At 36.1% G+C, this 23977-nt stretch overlaps 2 protein-coding genes across 2 annotated transcripts; both read right to left on the minus strand.

The window, feature by feature from the left end:
* Positions 1-22360: 22360 nt before the first annotated feature.
* LOC141685671 (uncharacterized) lies at positions 22361-23245 on the minus strand. Its single transcript, XM_074490763.1, has one exon. The coding sequence runs from the start codon at positions 23243-23245 to the stop codon at positions 22361-22363; it is 885 nt and encodes a 294-aa protein (XP_074346864.1).
* Positions 23246-23325: 80 nt separating this feature from the next.
* Positions 23326-23922, minus strand: LOC141685672 (uncharacterized). Its single transcript, XM_074490764.1, has one exon. It carries the CDS (start codon positions 23920-23922, stop codon positions 23326-23328), a length of 597 nt encoding a protein of 198 aa, XP_074346865.1.
* Positions 23923-23977: the final 55 nt, after the last annotated feature.

The following is a 23977-nucleotide window of genomic DNA, read 5'->3' on the forward strand; positions in this document are numbered from 1 at the left end:
AATTCAAGAGTTTCTTGAAGGAGTGTGATATTGTATCATAACTTACTCCTTCTGAAATAACTCAATGAAATAGAGATTCTGAGAGGAGAAATCGTACCTTGTTGGACCTGGTGCGATCGATGATGAGTCAAGCGGATCTTCTAATCAGTTTCTAGGGTTATGCTCTAGAAACGGCTGCATATACACTTAACCAAGTTACGACCAAAGCGGTTCAAAATACTCCGTATGAGATATGGACTGATAAACGTCATAGCATGTCATTTATGAAAATTTGGGGATGTGAAGCGTTTTTAAAATATTTAGCCTCTAAGTTAGGTCACACACACTGTAGAAGGGGGTTGAATACAGTGTTTATCACAATCAAATCGAATTAAAGAACACAAGTAACAGAAAATAAGCTTTATTAAACTCTGTTACAATATGGAACTGTCCTCTCTCAGTGATGAACAAATTATCATGAGAGCTGCTAGGGTTACAATAAATAATTACTTCGATTATGATAACACATATAGTGTAAACCCTATGTCTGTGTTTATATACTACACAGTTACAAGATAATCTCTAATTGATATGGAATATAATTCTGCTTCCTAAAATATATCAACTAGTTATCTTTTCTTCCAAGTATTCTATTCTTTATAGAATTCCTTCTTCATGCATATCTCTTCTTGCGTTTGTCTTGATCTTCTTTCCTTTCAATCAGCCGCCTTCCTTATCTGAAAGTCTCCTTAAGTCCTGATATTATCTTCTGATAAATATCTCCTGATAACATAAGTTCTGACAACTTAAATTTTGACTTCAGTATAAATGCTGATTTCCAGTTAAGTACTGACTTGTCCTGTTAAGTAAGATCTGAAAACTAAACACAAATCATATTAGTCATGACATTATCAAATATATCTAACAATCTCCCCCAACTTATAAATTAGCATAATATACAAGTTTAACAGATATTTGATGATGTCAAAAACATTAAGTATAAATGCATGAGAATTTGACTAGATAACTACAACTAACAGTCCTTTCAGCTTTACCATCTTTAACTTTTGATAACGCTTCAGTCTGTATAAACTTCAGAATTTAAGTAGTTGTAGATCTTTGACTTGGCTTCAACTTTCAATTTTTTCTAATCTCTTTGATATCAGGAGTTGTCCTGAGATAGTTCTTCAATAAACATCTCTCTGCATATTCAAGTTCATTGACCATCCTCATTTTAGCATTTATCAATTCAGCTGTATCTTCTCCAGTTTGAAAAATAGCTGCTCTGAGATCATTTATCTTAGCTTTTCTTATCTCCTGATCTAGTCTAATCAGATATGCCTTGTCAGACTCTAGATTGAATTCCACAGCCTTATAACCCAAAAAAGTAGTTATAATCCTAGCAGAGTTAGGCTTCATATCGATAATATCACCCTTGTGATCTCTGTACTTGGGGCAATATGTGATGTCAGACTTTTCGAAATAAAGCTTCTTCTGTCTTTGAATTTGAGACTTTAAATATCCTGCAACACTATCTGTTAATCTGTCTTTCACTTGAAGTAGGATTAGAACATGTTCCAGTTCTTCAAAATACTTCAGTGGTATAGCATTTTTCTTAATCTGGTATATTCTTCCATCTGTCATAAAATATAACAAGATATGTTCTTTCAAGAAGGTATGGTAAACCATTTGTACAGATTCAAGTCGATTCAATCTTTCTGGAGTTGCTCCAACACCTGGTTCACTTAAAGAAGTTGGATCATTGGTTGTGTTCCGTATTCTTCTTTCATCAGCACTACCCCGTCCAGATTTATCTCTTGCTTCTTTTCCTGTAACCACTCTTGCTTCAAAACCACTTATTGCAGTCTTCAAAGGTTGAGTCTGTTTAGCTTTGCTGAATCCTGGTAGGAGTAACTTTGAAAGTTTAACATGAGCAATGTCAGATGTTTCCTTTTCCTTATCTTCTGATATCAAGCCAACTTGAGCTATGTCAGAGGTTGCTTGCTTCAGTGTCATATCAGAACTTACTAAATCTTGACTCTGAACAACATGAACCATGTCAGAGGTTGTTTGAAAAATCTTCTTATGCATTAGAGTAAGATTAGCATCTGCTTCATTATCGATTATTTTTTCATCCATGACTGGCATATAAACCTTTACAGGTTCATCAACCTTTTCTTTGCCCTTGGACCTTGGATCAATTTCCATATGTGATTTGGCCTTGGTTGCCTCAGAACTTGTTCTTTCCTTTATCACAATACCCTTAGGCTTTTGAAATTTCTTTTCAACAAAAGAAGCTTCAGATTTTGTCTTGACACCTTCTGCTTTGAGTCTAGCTTCTTCTTCCTTTAGACTTTCAAAGTCCATTCCTGAATTTTCTTTAAGAAATAACTGCTTTGAAATTTCTTCATCAAGTTCTAGATATCCACCAGAACTTATCCTTTTACCAGTATCAGAACTTATTCTTCTCCCAGTATCAAAACTTGTTCCTTGACTTGTAATTCTAGCTTTACTTGACGAAAGTCCTTCGCCTTGACCTTGACCTCTACAAATAACTGCTTTAAAATTTCTTCATCAAGTTCTAGATATCCACCAGAACTTATCCTTTACCAGTATCAGAACTTATTCTTCTCCCAATATCAGAACTTGTTCCTTGACTTGTAATTCTAGCTTTACTTGAAGAAAGTCCTTCACCTTGACCTTGACCTCTACTCTTATTAGAGTTTCCCTGATCATCATTTCCATCATCCTTTCCTTTCAGTGTCTGAATAGATTTGCATTTGGACTTAATCACTTTCTCCCCCTTTTTGGAATCAGCAGGTAATAGAAGAGAGACGAGAAATTCCATTGAGGATTGGATCTCATTGAGTTGACTTTGGTGATGAGCTTGATTCTTCATAATTTCTTCAATTTGAGCTTGTTGCTTCTCCTGAGTTTTCTCAATGTAGGCAATTCTGTCAAAGGCTGGCTTGAAAAATCTGTTCTTTTCAAGTTTCACATTCATAACTTGCTGGATTAGAGCTTCCTGAATTTTTTTCACCTTGTCATGAGTTATTGAGTGTTGTCCTTGAAGGTGCCTTGTACTCAATGTAGTAACTCTCAGTTGTGCCTTGAAATCATCATTTAGAAGCATTTCATCAGCTTTTGCAAGATGCTCAGCAAGAATCTTTTCAGAAGGAACAAAACTAACGGAGTTCCATTCTTTAGTCCACTCCTTTCCTCTAGGAGTTTCACTCCAAGGTACTGGTGCTTCCCCCGTAACAAACTTCTTGACTAAATCAGCTTTATGAATAGTTTGTTGAGGTGCATGTCCTGATGGACCAGCTGCATCAGCATCTAAATTACCAGCAGCTTCACCAGTAGTTTCTTCATTAGCAGCATCAGAACTTGTAGATCCTGTAGTATCAGCATCCTCTGATAAAATAGCAGTATGTGAAGCTATAGAGGCTTCAACATTTTCCTCTAAATTCTAATCTGTAGCCAGGTTCTGATCAACATTCAAAAGTAATGTTGTTGATGGAGTGAGTTGAATTGGTGGAGCTTCCAAGTACAAAACCTCAGGCACAATCAGGTTATGAATATCAATTTCAGCACTTGTACCTGGTTCTTCAGTATGTACTGGATCAACTATAGGTGATATAAAAGGTGTAGGTATTTTAGCTTGAGCAGTTTCATGTTGTGCAGAAGGAAGTAATTTAATAACAACTGGTTCCGTTGAGATCAGAGATTCCTGATCCCCTTCCTTAGCTGCTTCCACTACATCTGAATCTGACTCAACTATGTCCCTATGAGCTCTCTGTTTCTTTAATTTCCTCAAAGGTGGAGACACTGTAGGAGCTTTGTCATCATAATTTAATTTTCTAAGCCTTTTGAGGGGCCTAGAACTCCCAGTTACAGTATCTTTCTGAGAAGAAACCTTCTCAGCTTCTACATTAACAGGTTCTGATATTAGAACCTGTTCCTCAATTGTTTTCTCAAATCAACAGAATTTAATCAAAACATTCATCACAAAATAAAATTAAAAGTCGATGAAGTAAAAATTAATAAATTGCAATTAAACATGCACAGTCACATAATTTGAGAAACAAAGAACAAATCTTGCAATTGAAAGAAAATTTCATCAATATATCAGATGATTATATTCGATGAAATTTATCAATTACATGTAAAAATTACAAGATAGTCCTATTCTACGATTCCTAACATCAACAGCCTTAGTCCTAGTCTAAGAAGCCCTAACGACGAATTCCTTCTGCTGCTGACGAAGAGCACTGCAAGATGGATGATCCGTTCTTGCTGTCGGAGAGCTTCTCTCCTTTCCTTTTCCAACCTTTCAAGATGGAGATGATATTCCATTGATAAGAACAAGAGTTCTGTATGAACTTCTTGTGGAAGTGAGTTCCAAAGTTCATCAGGAATGGCGTTGACATGCCACTCATGTTGCCATTCATCACAACTCAACTCGATGTGAAAGGTTTCATAGTTCAGAAACATGTTGAAACGGACCATTTTTGTTGGTATGAATGAAAAGAGAGTGAGTTTGTGAGAAAATGAAAGATATTTTGGCTGGAATGAATGGTTGGTTTAAATAACCAATGGAATACCAAGGGGCGCGAGAACTGGTTAAACATTACAAGTAAGAATAATGACCCCTCGACTCCCTAGACTGATGTGTAATAATAACAGTCAGTAAAAGATCTAAAGCCAGAGTTAATGGGCACGGGATATGATAATAATTACTGTGCGCATGCAGTTTTTCAAGACATACACGTTAACCACTAACCCATAATGATTATGACTGTTTTATCTTACATTAACCAATATTCTGTAAAAATATTATCGTTCAAGTAATGACCAAAAATAAACCAAGGAAATAAATACTATCACGATAACATCAAAACTTGATTATTATCAGGATTTAAAAGTCATCAGAATATGGCTTCTTAACTCAAAAAATGAATGTATATTCCTGTAATTCTTCACACAAATACTGATATGGTTTCATCAGAACTTAATCATCAGAACTTCCATCAGAACTTGTCCTTAGAATTTATGCAATCTGACACATAAACTGTTCATCTAAAATAATATTGATCACCACAGTAATTTTCATTATTCATATGGAATGTATGTGTGTGCATTAAGCTAAATATCAGACAAAGAGTAAAGTCTGATTCACTTCAATACATCTTAGAAATAAGGCATAACTAAGAACTTTACTTGAAATCTGTCATTATTCTGTAGTCTACTTTAGAATGAGTTCATGCATGAGTCCACCTCAACTATTTTGTGCTCATTTTATGCTTCTTTTGAAATTCTAATTTACAGTGGCTTCTCAGTGTAAGTGAGTCACGAGTGCTTATCAGAATTTATGCTGTTATCATATTATTTCTCCAATAATCATAGAGTGTGAAAAATCACCAAGAAAATTTTGTTTTGCTTTTCTAATGCATATTACTTAATACCAGCAATACACTTGGGTCTTCCCTTCCATATTTTTACTCTAGATCTCAAAGGAGTACCTGATTTTTATTTCTTTTCTTTTCTTTTTCTTTTGATAAGTGAGGCTTATCAGCACTTTGTACATTCACCAGATTTACTAACATCAGAACTTAACAGATAAGAAGCATTATTCTAGTTTTTGGACTTAGTAATAAGATACACAAAGTAAACTTAACTAAGCTCAATATCATAATTTGCTTGTGTTAAAAGATTTCCACATAAACAATTACTTCAAACATGGGATTTTTAGTATATTAAAGACTATTAGTTCAACATCTAGCACAATTATCCTCATTGGATTGAATAGTCACAGAGACATGCATATCACTATCAGAGTTTAGAGATTCATATCAGACAACAATTAGCACTTAAGCAAATTTCAATTTAAGCACAGAATACACAAAGATAGTAATATCTGTAAATACTGATCATAAAATTTGATGTATCAGAACATAAACTAAGCAGATTTAGAGAAAGAACCTGAAACCATTCCAAGTTCATTTACCAATCTTGTAAAAGTAGCTTCACACAGTGGTTTTGTGAAGATATCTGCTAGTTGTTGGTCTGTTGGAACAAAATGCAATTCCACTGTACCTTCATCCACATGTTCCCTTATGAAGTGGTACCTAATGCTGATGTGCTTTGTCATTGAGTGTTGAACTGGATTACCTGTCATAGGAATAGCACTTTGATTATCACAATAAATAGGAATTTTAGAAAATTCTAACCTATAATCCAGTAACTGATTCTTCATCCAAAGAATCTGTGCACAACAGCTTCCTACAACAATGTATTATGCTTCTACAGATGATGTGGAAATTGACTTCTGTTTCTTGCTAAACCAAGAAACTAATCTGCCTCCAAGAAATTGGCAGCTTCCACTTGTGCTTTTCCTGTCAATTTTGCATCCTGCAAAATCTGCATCTGAGTAACCTATTAGCTTAAAGTCTGATTCTCTAGGATACCACAATCCCAGATCAGCTGTACCCTTAAGGTACTTGAAAATTCTTTTCACAGCTGTTAAGTGAGGTTCTCTTGGATCTTCTTGAAATCTCGCACAAAGACAGGTAGCATACATGATATCAGGTCTACTTGCAGTTGGATAGAGTAATGAGCCAATCATACCTCTGTAATTAGTAATATCTACTGATATACCAGTATCCTTATCCAATTTTGTTGCAGTGGCCATGGGAGTGGATGCACTTGAACAATCTTGCATTCCAAATTTCTTCAGCAAATTTCTGGTGTACTTGGATTGACAAATAAAAGTGCCTTCTTCATTCTGCTTGACTTGAAGGCCCAGAAAATAGCTAAGTTCCCCCATCATACTCATATGATATCTTGACTGCATCAGCTTGGCAAACTTTTTACAAAGTCTGTCATTTGTAGAACCAAAATTGATATCATCAACATATATCTGCACCAAAAGTAAGTCTTTTCCATGGTTGAGATAAAACAATGTTTTGTCAGTAGTCCCTCTGTTAAATCCACTTTCCAGAAGAAACTGAGCTAGTGTCTCATACCATGCTCTCGGAGCTTACTTAAGGCCATAAAGTGCTTTGTCAAGTCTGTAGACATGATTAGGAAATTTTGAATCCACAAAACCTGGAGGTTGTTCAACATATACTTCCTCTTTCAATTCTCCATTGAGAAAAGCACTTTTCACATCCATTTGAAAGACTGTAAACTTTTTGTGAGCAGCATAAGCCAAAAATATCCTTATGGCTTCCAATCTAGCAACTGGTGCAAATGTTTCATCATAATCAATTCCCTCCTGTTGAGAATATCCTTTTACAACCAGCCTTGCTTTTTTCCTTGTAATTATGCCATCACTATTAGTTTTGTTTCTGAACACCCACTTTGTACCAACAACAGATCTGTACTTTGGTCTTGGCACTAGGGTCCAGACTTTGTTTCTTTCAAATTTATTTAACTCTTCCAGCATTGCTTGCACCTAATCAGCATCTTGAAGAGCTTCTTCCACTTTCTTTGGTTCAGTCTGAGAGAGAAAAGAGTGATAAAGACATTCATTTGATGTAGCTATTCTAGTTCTGACACCTGCATCAGGATTTCCAATAATTAAGTCAGGTGTATGTGCTTTAGTCCACTTCCTTGCAGATGGAAGATTTTCTCTAGAACTGGATGCTCCCCCATGATCCATGCTGTCTTCATCAACATTTTCTGATTCTCCCCCTGAAATTATGCTCTCTGAGTTGAATCCTTCAGAATTTGAGTTTCCAGAAATATCAGCACTTGAGTTTCCAGAATTATCAGAACTTGGCCCATCAGAACTTGATGAATCAGAACTTGAAGAGCCTGTTATAGGTTCTGATGCTTCTTGAAATGTGGTTGTATCTTCAGTATGCTCCCCCTGCACAGGTGCATCTTCCTTTGGCGTAGTCACCATAGTTTCGATAACATCAGAGTTTAATTCATCAGAGTTTGCAGTATCAGGATTTAGACTGTCAGGATTTACAGTATCAGAATTTAAAACTTCATTCTCAAATCTCAGCTGATCATGATCATTGAAATCTTCACGTCCTGTAATCTTCTTATCATCAAAAGAGACATTGAAAGATTCCATGACAACCCTTGTTCTTAAATTGTAGACTCTGAATGCTTTTCTGGAAAGTGGATATCCAACAAAAATTCCTTCATCAGCTTTTAGATCAAATTTGGATAGCTGTTCAGGATGAGTCTTAAGAATAAAACACTTACATCCAAATACATGAAAATACTTCAGATTTGGCTTCTTTTTCTTCACCATCTCATATGGTGTTTTGCCATGCTTGTTAATGAGTGTTGCATTCTGAGTAAAACAAGCAGTCTGCACAGCTTCAGCCCAAAAGTAGGTTGGTAACTTTGCTTCATCAAGCATAGTTTATGAAGCTTCAATAAGAGTTCTATTCTTTCTTTCAACAACTCCATTTTGTTGTGGAGTTCCAGGAGCAGAAAATTCCTGCTTTATTCCATGGTCTTTGCAGAACTCTTCCATGATCAAATTCTTGAACTCAGTGCCATTATCACTTCTTATGATCTTCACAGAATCTTTGACCAATTTATCCACTTGCTTGACATGATCAATCAAAATAGATGCAGTTTCACTTTTTGTGTGCAAGAAATACACCCATGTGTATCTGGTGAACTCATCCAATATGACCATAGCATATTTCTTCTTTGCAATAGAAATGACATTCACTGGACCAAATAGATCAACATGTAGTAGGTGATAAGGCTCAAGAATTGATGATTCAGTCTTGCTCTTGAAAGAAGATTTTCTTTGTTTTGCCTTCTAACACGAATCACAAAGGCCATCAGGAGCAAATACTGATTTTGGCAAACCTCTCACAAGATCTTTCTTGACTAGTTCATTTATATTGTTGAAATTTAAATGAGAGAGTTTCTTGTGCCAATTCCAGCTTTCTTCAATTGATGCTCTACTTAACAGATAAATTGCAGAACCATTAGTACTTGTTGAAAGCTTGGCTTCATAAATGTTATCATACATGTATCCTTTCAGAACAACTTTTCCTGTAGATTTGCTTACAAATTCACAGTGTTCTTCAAAGAAATCCACATGATAACCTCTGTCACAGATTTGACTCACACTCAGCAGATTGTGTTTAAGTCCTGAGACTAGAGCTACTTTTCAATGATGACATTCCCCAGATTGATATTGCCATATCCCAAGGTTTTTCCCATGTTGCCATCTCCATAAGAAACACTTGGGCCAGCTTTCTCCATAAAGTCTGATAGCAGGGCTTTATTTCCAGTCATATGTCCTGAACATCCACTTTTCAGAACTAGGATGTTTTTCCTGTTGTCCTGCAAGCACAAAGACCACTAATGATTAGTTTTAAGGAACCAGACTTGCTTAGATCCTTTGGCCTTATTAAGTTTTTTAATATTTGGAGCGGATTTAGCATCAGAGTTTATGTTAACATTTTTCTTATCAGCATTTACACTATCAGACTTTGTATCAGAACTTACACTAGAAGGAACAATGCTAACTTTCTTTAAAGAAGGTTTTATTTGATAATAATCATAGTACAAACTATGATATTCCTTACAAGTATAAATGGAATGCCATAAACTACCACAATGAAAACAAGGATTTTGTGGCCTATATCTAACAGACTGACTCTTAACTTCTGACTTTGAAGGTAGGGAGTTTATGTTCTTATTTGTCCTGCAAAAAGAAGCCAGATGGTTAGAATTTCCACAGTTATGACATGTTTTTCTAGGAGCATTAGGAACAGGCTTATAATTATTACTTTTATTCACACCTTCCTTTCCATTCCTATTTTTCCTAGGTGGATTTACCTTGTTTACATTCTTAACATCTTTCAGCTTATGCTTAAGCTGCTTCTTTGTCATTAAACATATGTTAACTTCAGTTGGCTTATCCTGCTTTGGTTTGTCAGAAGTTAATTTCTCTTTAACTTCTGATTTATCATATTAGACTTTACAGCTACAAACTTAACAGGATTTACCTTAGGCTTTTGTCTAACAACTATAGGCTCAATTTCTACAATTCCCTTATCATTCTTATCATCTCCATAACCTAAGCCTTCTTTCTAGTTTCCACTACTTAACAAATTCTGAGTTGTTCTGCCAGAGTTAGTCCAAGTCCTGATAATCTCTTTTTCCTTTTCTAACTCAGTTTTTAGAGATTCATTTATTTTAAGTATTTCATCCCTAACATAAAAGGCATCATCTCTATCTTTCTGAGTTTGATGGAACATGACTAACTCTTTTTCTAAATAATCATTCCTCTTCTTATAAGCAAGATTTTCAGAAGTTAATCTTTCACATGTTAAAGTTTGATCTCTATAACTAATGAACATGGTTTTAAGATATCTTCTCAACTCATTAATATCATCAGTATGAAAGGCATAAGTAGTTTGAGGTACCTTTAACTCAGCAGCATCAGAACTGCTATCAGCATTTGCCATCAAGGCATAGTTCACCTCACTTTTAGAATCTAAAGTGTCTGTCCATCTTTTCTTCTTTGTGACAAGAGCCTTGCCTTTGTCACTCCTCACTTTCTTGCAATCAGGAGATATGTCGCCTTTCTCGCCACAGTTTTGGCATTTGACATTTGTGTAATCTCCTCTGTCAGACTTTCCTTCTTTGCCTTTAGATTTTCTGAAACTCTTCTTATCAGAACTTGCACCTTTCCTGGAAAACTTCTTTCCTTTTCTGAATTTCCTGTATGCAATCCTTGTGATTCCTTTCACCATAAGAGCACACAGCTTCATCATCTCTTCATCAGGATCCATCTCAGGTAAGCTTTTAGTTTCAGAGTCATCATCAGTATCAGAACTTGATGATTCAGTATCAGACTTTGTGATGCGAGCTTTTCCCTTGCCTTTCCTTGAGGCAACTGCTTTGGGGGATTCCTAATCAGCCTTAAGAGCAATTGTCCTTGACTTTCTTCCTTTTCTCTTATTTCTTTGTTCCATCTCAAGTTCATGAGTCTTGAGCATCCCATAAATTTCATCAAGAGTTGTTTCTTCAAGATTATAGTTGTCTCTTATAGTGGTGGCCTTCAAATCCCAACTTTCAGAAAGTGCTAACAGGAATTTAAGATTTGAATCCTCAAGATGATATTCCTTGTCAACTAGTGACAAATCATTCAAGAGTTTGACAAATCTGTCATATAAACCAGTTAATGACTCATCAGGCTTTGAGTCAAAGTGCACATACTCTTGAGTGAGTATAGTCTTCCTGTTCTTCTTAATTGAATCAGTTACCTGGCATCGTGTCTCCAAAGCATCCCATATCTCCTTTGCAGTCTTGCAGTTGATTACCCTGTTTGACATTACATTATCAATGGCACTATGCAGCAAGTGTCGTACCTTAGCATCCTTAGCAATTGATGAGATATCTTCAGCAGTGTAATCACTCTTCTCCTTTGGTACAGACTTTGCTGGTTCACCTGCAACTACAACAGAGAGTTTGGTTGGCTTGTGTGGTCCTTCATTGATTCTGTCAAGGTATTCTGGATCAGTAGCTTCCAGAAACATAGACATCCTCACCTTCCATATGGAATATTCAGATGGTTTCAGTATGGGAACTCTAATAGTCTCATATCGACTATGGATTTGAGTCTTTGGAGGTTCTTCAGTTTTGGTGGGCTTGGTTGGAGTTTGTTCTTCTTCAGACATGATTTTTTCCGGATCTTAAACTGTTTGTGTGTTAATAGATATGCTCTGATACCACTTGTTAGGTCACACACACTGTAGAAGGGGGTTGAATACAGTGTTTATCACAATCAAATCGAATTAAAGAACACAAGTAACAGAAAACAAGCTTTATTAAACTCTGTTACAATATGGAATTGTCCTCTCTCAGTGATGAACAAATTATCACGAGAGCTGCTAGGGTTACAATAAATAATAACTTCGATTATGATAACACATATAGTGTAAACCCTATGTCTGTGTTTATATACTACATAGTTACAAGATAATCTCTAATTGATATGGAATATAATTCTGCTTCCTAAAATATATCAACTAGTTATCTTTTCTTCCAAGTATTCTATTCTTCATAGAATTCCTTCTTCATGCATATCTTCTTGCGTTTGTCTTGATCTTCTTTCCTTTCAATCAGCCGCCTTCCTTATCTGAAAGACCCCTTAAGTCCTGATTTTATCTTCTGATAAATATCTCCTACTAACTTAAGTTCTGACAACTTAAGTTCTGACTGCAGTATAAATGCTGATTTCCAGTTTGAGTACTGATTTGTCCTGTTAAGTAAGATCTGAAAACTAAACACAAATCATATTAGTCATGACATTATCAAATATATCTAACACTCTGACAAGCTTAGACCAAAATTAGATAGATGCTATTTTGTGGGATACCCAAGTGAGACTACGGTATAGTTTTTATAATCCTTCCGAGAACAAAGTGTTTGTTGCTCAGGCCGCTATATTTCTTGAGGGAGAACTACTTTCTAAGAAAATCAGTGGGAGGATAATACATCTCGATGAAGATCGAGAACCACATGATAACATTGATCCAGAGTTGGAATAAGATCAGGATGTACATCAAAATGTTGAAAGTAATCTTGTCCAAGAAACACATGTTATTCATAGATCTAGTAGGATTCACCATGAGCCCGGGAGAAATTATAAATTTCTTTTGACTCAAGATGGTGATGTGATGCTTACGGATAATGATAAGCCTCTCACCTACCAAGATGCTATGAATAGTTCAGACTCCGAGAGATGGCTTGAGGACATGAAATCCGAGATGGAATCCATGTATCAAAATAAAGTATTGACTCTAGTTGATCCACTCGAAGGGGTAAAACCTATAGGGTGCAAGTGGGTTTTCAAGAAGAAAGCTGACATGGATGGTAAAGTACAGACCTATAAGACGCGACTAATGGCAAAAGTTTCAAACTAATTCATGGTATAGACTATGATGAGACTTTTTCACCGGTTAAGGTAAATAATTTGATCTACGAATTAAATATATATTTTTCGCATGGATCTTGTGGCGGGTTTCGAAAATTATGATTTTTACATTTTTAATTAATGTTACTGTTGCGTTTATGTGCTTGAAACCCTTCATGCACACACTGTGCAAACTGCAGTCAAAGACTCAGGTACAACACCTTCTCAAAGTCAGATTGATGTGGCTCTTGTAAATGTTGAGTCACAGCCAAAATCTTTAGTTATAGAAACACCTAACACACCAAACTCACCCACAAATTCTCTGGATGTGGACATGATTCACATATAAATTCCTGATTCTCCATCTCTAACTCTCATGGAAAAGCCAAAATCTAAAGCAACTGAGCATCATTTTTTAGATGATTTGTTGGCTCACTTGTCATTTCTTTCTTATTCTACTAAGAATACTGTGCAAAATCTTAAATCAATCACCACAGATTCTACAGTATTCTCTACTCCAAACTCTGTCATTTGTACTATCTCAACGTATATTGTTCATCTGTTGACTGGTGATTGTATCTCGACGGATATGCTTAACAGCAATCATCCGTTGACACTTCCAACTACTACTTTAACGGATGTTCCTCATCCGTTGAATATCACTACACAACTTCAAATTTCAACTAATGTTACAAGTGCAGATGATTTAGTGGTTGTACAATCACTCTTAGGATTGAGGGAGGGAGTGAACAGAGTGAGAGGCTGAGTTGCTCTCAGGAGAAAGAGAGGAAAATAGTGAAACTATGCAAGCTGTTTCTTCCATCTTGGCAAAAGTGAGTTAGTGGAGTCCCACCTTATTACATGAAGGTGAGGGTGTAAGGGTGGAAAGGCATGTATATGAGAAATAAGGATGGAAACCATTGCTAGTGAATCAATGAATATCAGTGATGCAGAAAAAGAGAGACTGTTTCAGCAAGAATATCAAGCTGTAATAGATTCTATCTCTTTGGATGCTGAGACATTTACTCATCCTGTTCCAGCATATCAAATCCTGGCTGGACAGGGCAATGAGCAAGCGGAAAGGATATTGAACTTAGTGCACATAGCTGCTTCAATACAAAGGGCAAAGGATGCTATAACTGCCATACCCTCCACATCTGGTAATGACTTTGAATTTGTTGAAGAATCATTTTGGAATGATGGTGAGGATGATGATGACTTAAAAGGCATGAGCATAGGGGGAGATGCAGAAACTCCATCATGGATGCTACACAAGGAATGCTCTTATCCACATCTCCAATCAACACCATTTAAGCTTATCCATGACACCAAAATAGCAATTCAAGCATCCACTAGTCCTAGCACCAAAAGACTACTTTCAGCTCACCTGGAATCTCTCCAATTGCATAAAATTCAAGCTTTTCAACAAAGTCAGAATATGGATGCCATCAAATAGGAAATTGGTGAAATTAAGCAAGACTTTGTAGCAAGGTTGAATGCTAGGCTTCCAGGCACCACAATGATAAAAATAGATCAAAAGCTCATAAAGGAAGCTGATCTGAATAGGAAAGTTGAGGCCATGGATTCAAGACTGACAAATATGGAGAAATCAGTGGCCAAGATACTTGCACATCAGGAAACTTAGACTAGTTTGCTACAACAGTTGGTAGCTGCACAAATCTCAACTTCCACTCAACTTGATGCTAATAAAAAGGGGGAGAAAGACTCTATCATTCCAATTATCCGGGGGGAGTCAACAAGTGAGGTGGAGAAAGTGCTCAATATTCAAGTTATCAAAGTGATTGTGCCGGCAATTGCTTTCACTAAGCCACCAGATCTTGACGGCATTGATCTAATCAATCTAACAGCAGCTAAATTGGAATCAAATGATAAACTGAAAAAGCTTGATGTAGCAGCAGTTGAGCAAGAGCTAGATGCAAAGTGGAAGAAGCTTGATGAAAACATCAAGAAGAAGTTTGGTCCAATTGGGAATCAAGACAAGGTATTTTCTCACTTCTCCCAATTGAGAAGTGAGAAGATGGGCCTAGGGAACATGGAAAGGGGTAAACCCTCATCAGTCAAGTCTCCAAAGGCCAGTGTGATTTTTCAGCCAAAAAGGAATTATCCAAAGAATTTAGACAAAAATCCAGTGGACCTATCCTATGAAACCCCTAGGCCAGATGAAAAGAAGTTGCTTGCAAGGTCTATTGCCTTATCCAAAGATCCCAGAGACACGGTGTCAAAGAACAGAATTTCTAAGATCTACAGGAATGGTAAACTAATCTGTGTGGTGGCTGAACATCCACAATTTGCAGAGGCTAAGAAAGAAGAAAAGGTTAGGCTCAAACAAAAAAAAAAGTAAGTTGCTTTAGAAGCCAAGAACCTAGCCAAGAAGCCTGCAACCACATAAGTTACATTGCTTGCTGTGACAACTGAGAATCTAATTGAAAGAGAGCAAGAAAAACCAAAGCAGTCAAAGAAGATAAGGTATAAACTCCCAGCAAAGAGGAAGCTTGATTTCAATAAAGATAAGAAAGACTACTTGCCAACCCAATCTACAACTTCAAGTCAACCAGCCATACCTACATTGAAGGAGACTGAATTCAAGGTTGATCCCAACATCACCTTTCATGGTGAACCTGTTATTTATAAGGATGAACCTATAGATTGGGATAGCTTGCCTCTTCTTGATCTAAACATTCCAATCTTTGCCAAACCAAGAAAGACAAAGAAAATAGCAGTCAAAATAGTCAAGCCTGTCAAACATCAATCCAAGTCTTTGGCCAAACCCAAACCTACTGTCAACAAGGGAGATCAACTCTACATTTATGACATCAAAGAATTTTCAGACATATATCTCTATCTGGATGAGCTAGAAGAAGTTAGAGCCATTGATTCCTACAAGCACCTTCCAGAGAGATTAGTCTTCAGGTATAAGGGTGGAAAAGAGCTAACTTGGCCTATTCACAGGATTTTCAATGAAGGCTATTCAACTTTGGTTACTGTCTTCTCATCAATCAAGAAAAACTTTGGATTCAACATAGTTGCCAAGAAAATGGTACTAAACAAGATTGAGGAGATAAGAAATAGCTGGAGAGGACCAAATGCACACCCAAGAGTATTGATAATCCCTTTTACTGGAGATAGGGTGCATTTGAGGCCATACTGGATTATGGAGTTTAAGGATGAAAAATACATTAGAAGATTCTTCAGATTGGAAGATCAACTAAAGATTACAAGCAATAAAACTCTCAAAGAGATACAAGAAAAGCTAGATCAGACAAATGAGGATGAATCAGAATTTTACATGCAACTCCAAAATCAGATTGAAGAGAATAATGTGAAGCTGGGAAAGAAGTCAAGACAATCAAGGAAATGATCTAAATTTGCTCAGTCTAGAGGAGCACCTTGAAAATAATCTGTAAGATACTCTATAAATCTTTCTTTGTGAGACTTTTCAATAAACTGCAACACTTGTAAATTTTATCTACTTTATTTCATTCTGTATTCATAGAGTGTTTTCTTATCATCAAGTTTCTCTTAATTATGGCTACAATTCCAGTAGACATAAATTGGGGGAGATTGTTAGGAATATGTTGTGTACTTGATGATAACTTGAACAAAACACTAAGTAGATTTGATTAAAGTGAATTTGTAGCTTTCAACGGATGATCATTTCAACATCCGTTGAAAAAGTAGCTTATGTAATAATAAGATCAGTAGCACATTTCTGCATACTTAAACATCTTAGTGAACTAGATGTTGTAAAATGTTTTAAGTCATGTTGACAACTAGATTGATATGCAAGATAGGTTGGTTAATTGTAAATATCAGATGCCTAGTAATCTTGTATAAATGAAATGGAGTTAACTGCTAAGAAAACAGTCTCAACGGATGATTCACAAAGCTTCAACGGATGCTCAGCGAAAGTTTCAACGGATGATCAACCATAGTTTTAACGGATAATTCAATGAAGCTTCAACGAATGTTCAAATTCAAAAGAGCAGTTGATAGTGACTTGACAGTCACATGCGTTGATTGTATGCAAATGGAATGTAGCGACCTATTTGCAGGGTTTAGAGAACAAAGAAGCATTTCCATTTCGTTGCTAAGCTGAAGATATTCAAAGATGCTGGAAAGAGAAGTGAACCAGCGTGATATTAGGCTAAGAAATGTTTTGTTTTATTTACTTGTCCTTTTATCATGTAACTTGGTTATATATAAACCAAGTGTAGCAAGTTGAATTGTATCCAAGTTAGTAAGCAATTACTAGAGAAATAAAAAAGGCTACATCTATAAAGAATTTCTCTGATCTTTGTAAGTTCAACTTGTAAGCAGCTGTGTGCAAACATTTGCATCACAGAGTCCTCATATTAATATATATCTCTGGTAGAAAAGTTCAATCCACCAGAAATTTTTAGTACTTGTATTTAAATACTTTGTGTTTTGATTTCTATACTACTTTCATTCCGCACCATTGCTAAATCAAACACAGCTATATATATTTTTAGAAGAACTGTTCTTAAAATTGAAAAGAAGCCAGAATTACATTTAACCCCCCTTCTGTAATTCTTGTTTAGATTTTTTGGGAATAACATCATTTCTAACCTAATTTGATTATTCCGAGCATCTTCCGTATTTTGACTTTTTCAATCCGGAGTACGGTTTTACCTGTGCGGTTCCCGGTGCAAATTTTACGATACAATTTTTGTTTCGGTAAATCGATAAAACCCGTATTTTCAAGAAACGGGATATTTTGATTAAACTATTATATTATCTTCTCGTAATTCATGTAACCAAAGCGCTGAGACCAATACTGTATTTACAAAAAGCTCGGTTTTGATAATTATCTTAAAACCGGTACCGAATTGGATCAGTTTAATTAATACTTAGCGATTAAGTATTCTATATAAAAAGCCAATACAGTATCTTATTTTATACAGATAAATATAAACAAATAGTAAAATCTTATAATTATCCAGAGAAATGAATTGTGTTCTTCATGTTCTTCGCAATCAAACGAGGATTTGAAGACGTTATTGGAATCCGATGGAGGCGTATGAATAGCCAATTCGAAGCCCTCGACGAGACGATCGTGTCCATATCAAAATCATCGTATAAGGTCGTATATTTATCAATTTTGTATTTTCATTTTTTTATTTAAATTTAAATTCTGTTTTTGATTTAGAGGATTGGTTTGATGATTTTGTTGATTGATTATCATTCTTGAGATCATGAGGATTGATTTGGCATATAAGTTTGTTGATTTTAATTAAGATTTGATGAACTTCGAGTTTTGGTTTTTTATTAAAATTTTAATTCGAATTCTTGTTCTAGTTTATGGTTTTTTATTGTTAATGTTACTTGGGTTAGATTATAATCATTCCCAGCTTTATTTTGACAGCAAGACTACTGTGTTTGGTTGAGAATTGTTGGTATTCATGTTTGTTGTCGGAACCGATTCGTATTTTCCGGGTTCTGCCATTTTTTCCGGTCGTTCTCGTCGAAAAAGACGACGGGATCGTCGGTTGTGGTGGTTATTAACACCAACATGTTTGCGGATTGTTGCTTTATGGTTAGGATTGAAACCCGACTATACATGAATGATTTGTAAGCCAAAATGAGCGGTTTGGGTCACGGACGGAGCCCCGCTGGAAAACGGCTGTTTCGCCGGATTCAAGGGACGATTTCGTCGGACCTTCAAACCAATTCAAGTTCTTCTTGGATCATTTTCTGACCCGATTTGAAACTCGGGCTTGATCCTCCAAAATTTTAAACCCATTTTAGAAATATGTTTTTACAGATTTTCTTTTAAAAATAAATCAAAATTCTATTTTGAATTTCTAAAAATTATTTTGAATTTATAAATTAATTTGGTTAATTATTTTAATAATTAACTAAATTATTTTAATTCCAGAAAATTATTTTCTTTATTATTTCCAAAAATTCAAAATTTGATTTAATTATTTATAATTTATTTTAGTTAATTAGTTATTGATTTAATTAATTGATTAATTCATTTAATCAATTAATTTTATCTGTAAATGGTTAAATAAAATATAATTATTTATAATTAAGCCAAATAATGATAAAAAAATCATTTTAAGCTTTTAAAAATTTATATAAATATATTTGAAATTCAATTAATATTATTATTAATTGAATTATTCTTATTTTATTCGTAACAAAGAGACCGTTCGTTAGTTTAATACCGAACGCGTCTAGACTAAGAAAAATATTATGCTTTTATTAAAAATACTTTCGAGACATAAAACCTTTCGTTTCGAAAGGTCACTTGATTTTATAAACATTTCTAAGTTGCGTAACTATCAAAGAGTTGTATTTCAACTTGATTTCAGTTTTAAACATACCGAGTCGAATGTTGTGATAAACCGAGTCATATGTTACATAAATTATGTGATACGTGGAATAACTGTTTACATGTTATATGAATTATGTGCTGATAAAAGAGTCATAAAATTAGGTTAATCATATCTTCTGATCCGTAGTTCGGATTCAGACGAAACGAGAAGAGATTATAAGCTTATATTGTCTATTATAATATTTTATAATAAAATGATTGAAATGAAAATATAAGTACATGTCAGTGGATATGCATAATGTGATTATATGTGGGATATGTCTATGTGTTCATTGTTTGACTATTTTATTCATATCTTTTAATCCGTAAAACAGATTTGGGTGAAACGAAGGGTAGATAGAAGCTGGTAACGTCTATGTGATGATTAGAATAATATGAGATTGATTATTGATATATATTTGTGATGCCTAGCAGAGGAAACGAGGTATAGAAAAAGAAAGCAAATGATCAGTAAATAGAACCAAGGCGTAGAAAAAGAAAGAAAATGACCAGTGAGTAGAAGCGAGGCATAGAAAAAGAAGACAAGTGGTTGTTGAGTAGAACCGTTAGATGAGTGCAAGTGAAGTTGGAAATCATTGGTGATAAGGCAAGCATTCTTAAACCTTCTTGAGATATATTGTAAGTATACCATAATTTTCATGTTTTATATTGCAAATGCTTTAAATATACCTGAGTTATACCCAATATTAGCATGTGATAGTTGAGTTGTTTAACCATAAACCCTGATCATATCATTTGATATTTGAGCTGTAAGCCTTATTCATTGTGAACCATTAATTGTCAATTACCCAGATACTAAACAGCAAAAATATGATACTACCCCACAAATATATATACACCATATACCAAACACTGGAACAGAATTACTCGAACATACGGAAACTTATATACCCTATAATACCTTATAACATCTACACCTTGTGTAACCATTGAAACATTATTCATCTAATACCTGATTCTTCTACAGGCTTGAAGTCATTCTTCATATATACCTTGATATACCCTAGTGATACTCATAAATTGCATTATGCTATGAAATTAATGTCTTATCAATGTTAATTATAATTTTACTTTATTAAATTACAATGTTTATCATATTGAATTATTTTAGAATCAGATAGTTTTCTTTATGTGGATCAGATTCATGGTCATATTAGGCCAATGCATGCCTTGGATCTAGTTTATAGAGCAAAGCTGTATGCCTTGCTTGGTGTTAGTGCGTGACTGATCAGCAGCCTAACCTTGGTTTTAAAATTTAAAATGATTATCCAATTCTAATGATTGTTTCACAAGAACCTTGATTCTTCTGAATCATTCTAACTAATCATTGTTTAACCTTAGTTATTGTTATTATGACTTGCTGAGCTAATTAGCTCACTCTTGCAAATCTGTTTATGTTATTCTACAGTTAAAAAAGAAATTATTGGTAGAAAGGATTCCCAGTCCAGTGTGCGAGCTAGGATTCCAGGTTAAGTTGAATTGAGCTAGCAGGAGCTTTATGTTATAGTTTTGAGTTATGCAATTTTGTAAGAATAATTTCATTATCAAATGTAAGTTAAACTGGTTGGGATTTGGTACAATGTAATAAAAGTTAAGGTTGTGGCTTGTTTTCATATTTTAACCTGTTGCGATCCGTGTTTGTGTAAAGAAAGGTAAGTACATATAATATTTTATATGCAGGTTTATATATTTTGTGTGTGTTATGAACCCCAAACTTCTGACCCGGGTTTGGGGGCGTCACAACTTCGATCTTGTGAGCCTGAAAGTATGGTCTCAACTTCCTCGAGGCTATGATGAGGGCGAGTGCGAACTTTTCTGTGGTGAAGTAGTTCAATTCTGCTCCATGGAGCACCTTGGTTATATAGTATACAGGTTTTTGGAGTTTCCGTTCTTTCCTTATGAGGACTACACTTACGGCTTGTTCAGATACCGCTAGGTATAGATAAAGGGTGTCCTCCGGACTTGGTTTGGACAGCAATGGGGCTTCATTCATGTACTTCTTTGGATGGTCAAAGGCCTCTTGGCTCTCAGTTGTCCATTCAAAATTTTTCACCTTCTTAACAGTTTTGAAAAAGGGCAGACATTTGTCTCCAGACTTGAGGATGAACCTCTCTTGAGCTGCGACTCTTCCTGACAGTTTCTCAACATCCTTAATGGAGCGTGGTGGCCCCATGTATAGGATGTCTTTGATCTTATCGGGTTTGGCCTCTATTCCCCTCTTTCAGACCATGTGAGCTAAAAAATTTCTAGACCCAACACCCAAAATACACTTGGTGGGGTTTAATATCATTTTGTGGTGCCTCAGCACATCAAATGCTTCACCGAGGTGACTAATATGATCGGCCTTGCTTAGGCTTTTGACTAAATATCATCAACATAGACCTTCATGGTCTTCCCAATTAGATGGGAAAATATCTTAATTACTAACCTTTGGTAAGTAGCTCCTGCATTCTTAAGTCCAAAAGCCATAACAAGATAACAAAAGACACCAAAGGCAGTTATGAAAGATACCTTGAGGGTGTCATCCTTATGCATTTTAATCTGATTTTAATCGCTAAAGCCATCCATAAAACTTAGCATCTCGTGTCCAGCAGTGCCATCAATCAGGGTATCAATCCTTGGTAGGGGGTAGCAGTGCTTAGGACAAGCATCGTTTAAGTTAGTGAAGTCAATTCACATCCTCCACTTCCCATTGGCCTTCTTGACCATTACGGGGTTGGCCAACCACTTAGGGAATTGTACTTCCTCAATGAATCCAGCTTCTAGGAGCTTCTTAACATCTTGATTAATGGCTTCCAGCCTATCTGGGGCATAAGTTCTCTTCTTCTACTTCACAACCTTTCGAGTTGGGTCAATATTCAGCCTATTAGTTATAAGGTTCGGTTCAATTTCAGGCATATCAGTTGATGTCCAAGAAAATAAATCACTGTTCTCTTGTAGTAAAGTTGTTAACTGGCCCTTCAAGGGCTTGTCCGGAGATGCCTCAATATACGTGACCTTCTTCGGGTCTAAGGGGTCTAAGGGAATTGGGACCAAGTCATCTGCTGGCTTCCCTCAAAGTTTGTCATTCTCACGGACATCCATGTCTTCTATGGGGAGGACTTTCCCCCGATTCCATCGGGCCTAAGTGTTGCAATATAGCAACTGCGGGCCATTTTCTGATCTCCTTTCGCCTCTCCAAAACTGTTCTTAGTTGGGAACTTCAGTACCATGTGGTTTGTTGAAGGGACATCCTTAAACACATGGATCCATGTTCTACCCATGATGGCGTTATAAGTAGAGGCTACCTTAATAACCTGAAAGTTCAGCATCTGTGTGGCCTCCCTGGGATCTTTCCCGATAGTTACAAGAAGTTGTATTGCTCCTTCGACCTTGCATTCCACATGGTTAAACTCGTAGATAGGTGCGTCAGATGGAGTTAGTTGAGAATGATTGTAGCCCATCCTTATGAATGTGTCATGAAAAAGAATATCCATGAAAGCTCCATTGTCCACTAGGACCCTCATAATAGGAGAATTTCCAATTACCGGAGTGATAACCAGAGGATCATCCTGAGGAAAGTTCAAACCTTCAAGGTCTGGATCACCAAATTTATGCATCATCTCTGAATTAGAACACTTAGATGGTTCTCCAACTATGCTCATCACCTCTCTCTCATAAGCTTTTCGAGAGTTCCTAGTAGTACTCGTTGTTGTAGGACCTCTTGAGATCATATTGATTACTGGCCCTCGGGGCTGTGGGTTACGATCTCTGTCATTACCCCTTCGATCATCATCTCTTCGGTCATTGTCTCTTTTTTGGCGTCCAGCCTCTTCACCCTTGATGAAAAGTCCGAATTTTCCCCTCCAAATCAAATACTCAATCTCATCCTTAAGTTTCCTACAATTGTCAGTATCATGACTAACATCTTTCTGGAACTTGCAGTATCGATTCTTGTCTCTTTTATCGGGGTCCCCCTTAGTGGCTTCGGCCATTTGAATTCTTTGTCCTTTTCAATTTTCATAAGGATTTGGCTCCTTGGAGCATTCAACCTCGCATATCCACTGAACCTAAGTTACTGATTCTTCTTAGAAGAGGAGGAGTCGGAGCTTTTGCTAATTTGAGGATACTTGTCCTTGGCATCGTACTCCTGATCCGTCTTCCACTTCTTATTTCCAGCGGGTTCATTACTCACAGCTATCTTCTTCATACTTTCCTCCACCTTGATATACTTTCCAGCCCTATTCTTAAAGAACTCGTTTCTAGTTCCTTGCTGTAGGGATATCATAGCTACCTTATCGTCAAGATCAGGGACCTTCAAATCCTCCTTCGTAAATCGATTCAGATATTCTCTCAGGGACTTCTTTGCTCCTTGGACTATACCCATGAGGGAATCCGAACTCTTCTCGTGTACTCTGCCACTAATAAAGTACTTGATAAAAGCTTGGCTCAAGTCCTTAACGGATCCAATAGAGTTTGGGGGTAGGCGGATACACCACCTTTGAGCCATACCCGATAGGGTCTGAGGAAAAGCCTGACACTTAATAGCGTCGTTCACGGTCTGTAGCAACAAGGCATTAGAGAACATCCTGACATGATTAGCGGGGTCGCCAATACCATCGTATGCTTTGATGGTTGGCATATTGAACTTTCTTGAGATGCGGACGTTCATTATCTCATCATTGAATGGTGGGTTTGGATCATCAGGATCTCCTAGGGGCATAAGA

The sequence above is a fragment of the Apium graveolens genome, chromosome 9 (assembly GCF_009905375.1).
Source record: "Apium graveolens cultivar Ventura chromosome 9, ASM990537v1, whole genome shotgun sequence".
Classification (NCBI taxonomy): domain Eukaryota; kingdom Viridiplantae; phylum Streptophyta; class Magnoliopsida; order Apiales; family Apiaceae; genus Apium; species Apium graveolens.

Excerpts from the sequence above, each read along its gene's own strand:
- LOC141685671 (XM_074490763.1), bottom strand. The coding sequence starts at position 23,245 with ATGGCCGAAGCCACTAAGGGGGACCCCGATAAAAGAGACAAGAATCGA.
- LOC141685672 (XM_074490764.1), bottom strand. The coding sequence starts at position 23,922 with ATGAACGTCCGCATCTCAAGAAAGTTCAATATGCCAACCATCAAAGCA.